The sequence below is a fragment of the Pundamilia nyererei genome, unplaced genomic scaffold (genome assembly GCF_000239375.1).
Source record: "Pundamilia nyererei isolate P.nyererei 1_Seehausen unplaced genomic scaffold, PunNye1.0 scaffold00215, whole genome shotgun sequence".
NCBI classification, from domain to species: domain Eukaryota; kingdom Metazoa; phylum Chordata; class Actinopteri; order Cichliformes; family Cichlidae; genus Pundamilia; species Pundamilia nyererei.
In genome coordinates this window covers 49,968-54,324 of record NW_005187616.1, presented here as the reverse complement: position 1 = coordinate 54,324, position 4,357 = coordinate 49,968, and the positions used below count along the sequence as shown (strand labels likewise).

General features: G+C 42.3%; 1 protein-coding gene across 1 annotated transcript in view; it reads left to right on the top strand.

Annotated features, from left to right (window-relative positions):
* Window positions 1–690: 690 nt before the first annotated feature.
* slc25a46 (solute carrier family 25 member 46) overlaps window positions 691–4,357 on the top strand; it is a 4,967-nt gene continuing 1,300 nt past the window's right edge. The window contains exons 1-7 of the mRNA XM_005748146.2: window positions 691–1,172; window positions 1,843–1,885; window positions 2,350–2,407; window positions 2,584–2,661; window positions 3,254–3,354; window positions 3,467–3,523; window positions 3,657–3,714. Coding sequence (XP_005748203.1) covers window positions 908–1,172; window positions 1,843–1,885; window positions 2,350–2,407; window positions 2,584–2,661; window positions 3,254–3,354; window positions 3,467–3,523; window positions 3,657–3,714 — 660 coding nt within the window. The 5' untranslated portion in view covers window positions 691–907. The remainder of the gene's footprint in view (window positions 1,173–1,842; window positions 1,886–2,349; window positions 2,408–2,583; window positions 2,662–3,253; window positions 3,355–3,466; window positions 3,524–3,656; window positions 3,715–4,357) is intronic.

The following is a 4,357-nucleotide window of genomic DNA, read 5'->3' as shown; positions in this document are numbered from 1 at the left end:
AGCATTCAGAATTTTACACTTAATTAAACATACTAACGCACAGTGAAAAGACTCCACTGTTGTACGCCTTACCTGTGCAAATCAGGTTTGTTGTGAACTCAAACATTAAAGAGTCTGTTTTCAGTTTTGTGACATTTTTCCACACACACAAGAAGATCAACTGAATATTAGAAAATGCTCTATTTTAAATTTGAAAGATATATTTAGTTTTTCTAGCTATAATAAATGTGTATATTTGATCACCAATGATTCAGTTCCTGAAATTAACCATAAAACTAGCTAAAAACTTACAGATTAATCAAACTATTTTACCTGGATATGATAATCTGTCAGCTTTAGATACAACGGTACAGCTCCTGCAGCTCTCTGAGGATTTTTTTTTTTAAAGGGAAAATTTCAGGTTCCATTTTGACACCACTGCAGGTATTTCACATTTGCACAAATCTGCTCAACTCTTGTTGTGTGTTTGTGTTCCTTCCTTATACACACTGTGCTTATGTGCTACAAGTGAAATAATTTCCAATTAGTGAAACTAGCCTACTAAATGAACAATGGGCTGTGAGGTCAGTTCCATAAGGTTGTGAAAACCTGCAGTCAGCTGAGACTAAAGAAGTCACTTGAACGAAAGTTTGTGCAGCACAAACGTTTGAGCGTGCAGAAAGACATAACCCAGCTAGGGTTCACCACTCACTGATGGCCTGTAGGAGGCAGCACGAGCAGTCAGCCGGTATACAAAGTATTGAAAAAGAAGTGTTTCCGGGTGGCAGGTGGATGTTTTGGTGTGGGTCGGGTTGATTAGGTCGTTACAGGTTCTCCAGTAAACCGGTCCGTGCACACTTTGATGCGCTCCCCTGAGCTCTGCTAGCCGGATATCAGTGTCGCCCCCCTCACTCGCTCCGACCCTGACATGGCCTCCAGGCGGCCGGACAGCTTCGACGGGCTCGGGTACCGTGGCCGGGATGACCCGCTGTACGGAGCGGGCTACCCGGTTCGGAGCGCCGGAGCCCCCGCCGAACCGCAGCTCCACCACTGGGTCACCACGCCGCCCGACATCCCCGGCAGCCGCAACCTGCACCCTGGAGAGCGGACACCTCTTTTCGATGACGCCCCGGGAGAGATCGCAGGTTCTGCAAGCGGCTGGGAAGCTCCAAATCCCAGCAGGCCCCCCGCTGGTAGGTTGTTGTGCAGGTTCAGAGTCACCTAGCCTAGCTGGCTAACGACAGGATGGAGCCAGAGCTGGCCAACTAAAGAGATAATGGTCTGATAGGCGCCGATGACCTGTCAGCATGCATGCTAACCGGAAGCTAGCGCACAAGCTAATCAAGCTCAGAGTAATTATGTAATAAACGAACCGGGCTAGCGGCTAGTTAACTAGAAGGCTAATTATATTAGCCAGTTGGCTAACAAAATGCACAAATAGTAAATACAGTAATATAGTAAAATTTTGACTCGCCCATCATTTCCCAAAATGGGAAACGCAAAATGCAAAGATGTGTTAAAACATGCAAACACACCTGGAAATACAGTCAGTAACGTAAAACAGAGTCTAACTCCAACGAGCTTGACAGTAAATATCTGGTATGAGCAGCTTTATTCTGCAGCACCGCCTGAACTCTCAAAGGCAGCTTTCTGTAATTTGTGTTTGTTGTGCTATGTTTAGTTTACTACTTATTAACTAACTTTATTGGAGTTAAAAGTTATTAAAACAGTGGAATCATCCTCAGTGATGAATGAACTAGACAGCAGACTGTTTGGTAGCTTATGTGAATAAAGCCGTTATTGATTTTATTTATGGGCGTCCTGCACTGTGCGAGTTTATCGTGTTTGCTTTTGTCGTTGCAGAGCAGCTGAATCGATTCGCTGGCTTCGGGGTTGGATTCGTCAGGTGAGGAAATCGTTTCTCATGGTTTCAAGATGAGCAGAGGCTCGGACCGAGTCACTGCATGTGGACCAATATTCAGCTTGAATGAGTTTATTCAGTCTGAACTGTTTGGACTCCATGGTTGGGAACAATCACACATCTTTCTGTTCTCCGTGTTTCCACTGAAGCTGAAGCTTCATTTAGTTTCAGCGACTCACTGCAACAAAAGTCTCCACTGTCGAGTCAAAGATGCTGGTGGTGATTTTGGTTCTAATCACAGGGAAAAATGAGAGCAAAAAAGGGACGAGACTGTGTCAGTGCTCGCCATTAGTGACAACCAAAAAGCGAGATGTTTTACTTTTTGACACGTTCATCCCAAAAACAGGCTGAAGTGTGAGTTTGGAGAAGTCAGGGGGTTTCTAACTAAAACGTGTGTGTGTGTGTGTGTGTGTGTGTGTGTGTGTGTGTGTGTGTGTGCGCGCACTCAGTCTGTTCACAGAGAACGTCCTCTCTCACCCCTGCATCGTGTTCCGCAGACAGTGCCAGGTATGACCTCACCTTCTTATCAATAAATGATCCATAAATAATGATGGCTATGGATTAAAATACTTTTATTAACGCTGTGGGAGAAACTTTTTTATTTCAGTTTTGTGCGTTTTGAGACATTAAATGTTTTATTTTCCTCTTTCTGTTGCTGCACTCTGATTGGCTGTTTACATCAGGTGAACTACCACGCCCGGTGTTATCACCTGACTCCATTCAGCGCTGTCGCTGTAATGTACAGCATCACCAAAGCTCAGGTAACGGGACACACTAAAACCCAAAGATGAATAAAAATATATGTAAAAAGATAATTTTGAATACGTTTGATTGTTTCTTATAAATTATGATAATTATATTTGTATAAAAAGCAGTATAAAAATATTAATCAAATAGGAAAATCTAAATGTATTTGGACATAATGACATTTAGAATATTTCTTTTAATAATACAAAGTTAAATAGATTGAAAAAATTAAAATGGAAAATGAAAGTATTTTAACATTATTTACAAATAAGTTTAAAAAGTTTAAATATTGCAAAATAGTAAATGCAGATACAATATGGAGGTTTACAACTGATCAGAATAATCAAAATAATTAATAATACAGTATAATGTATTTATTATAAATACAATATGAAAACTCAGATAAATATTAAAAGAATAAAAATAGAGACTTAATTATTGATGATGGAGGGGGCACTGTGATGTTGCCTCACAGGAAGGAGGACTACTACTGATCTACTCCGGCTTCCTCCCACTAACCTGAGTCGGCCTGTCCACACACATTTATACTTCAGGATATAAATTGTGTTATTATGTTGTCGGTGATTAATATGTTGTGTTGATCAGGGTGTGAAGGCTCTGTGGAAGGGGATGGGCAGCACATTCATCGTTCATGGTGTTACGCTCGGAGCCGAGGGCATCATCAGCGAGTTCACGCCACTGCCACGGTAACCACCTGCTCCCACTAGCACATGGATACAGTATTGTACAACGTCACTCTGACATCTTTGTGTGTGTGTGTGTGTGTGTGTGTGTGTGTGTGTGTGTGTGTGTGTGTAGGGAGCTTCCTCACAGGTGCAGCTGGAAACAGGTGGCTGGGCATTTGCTGCTTAAAGGGTCAGTTTTTCTTCTTCTTCATCTTCTTACCTGTCATTTTTTTTTTTTTTTTGTTTTTTTTTGCTGTTAAACAGAGACTGAGATACAAACTGACCCCGCCTCCTCTCTCTCTCTCTCTCTCTCTCTCTTGCAGATTAACGGCAGTCGTCGCTCTTCCATTTTACTGTGCCAGCCTCATTGAGACCGTGCAGGTCACTGATTATTGTTTATTGAATAGCGATGCCTCTTTTATGACAGCAGTCAGTTAGCAGCAGCTCATTAGCTTTCCTTTTATCACATGATGAGGTTTACCAACTAGTGGTCTAGATCAGAACCTCTTTCTCTGTTCATGACATCACTCACAGAGCAACCAATGAGAGTGAGGTGTTGTTGTGGCTTTTTGATGTTGGTTTATGCCTTCACTGCCATGAGATCACATAAAGTGGTGCATAATCTCTCCAACACCTTACCAGCGTTGTGTGAGATTGATGATGCCATCAGCCACACGGTTCCTGTTTGAAACAACGAGAGCATGATGATGTCACACAAACAGGAAGCTGAGGAGCAGCTGTTAGATGACCTGCTGTTCAGTCATTTAGAGCAGCGGTCTCCAACCTCTTTTGCGCCACGGACCGGTTTATGCCCGACAATATTTTCACGGACCGGCCTTTAAGGTGTCGCGGATAAATACAATAAAATAAAACTAGTACTGGTACCGAAAAAAAGAAGATTTATTCATAACACACGTGAAAAGACCCAGGAAAACAGAGTTAACGATAAAAACGGTAACAAAATAACGCTGAAAACCGATTAAAAACCCTGAAAACTATACATTTCACACCTGAGCCTCAACTC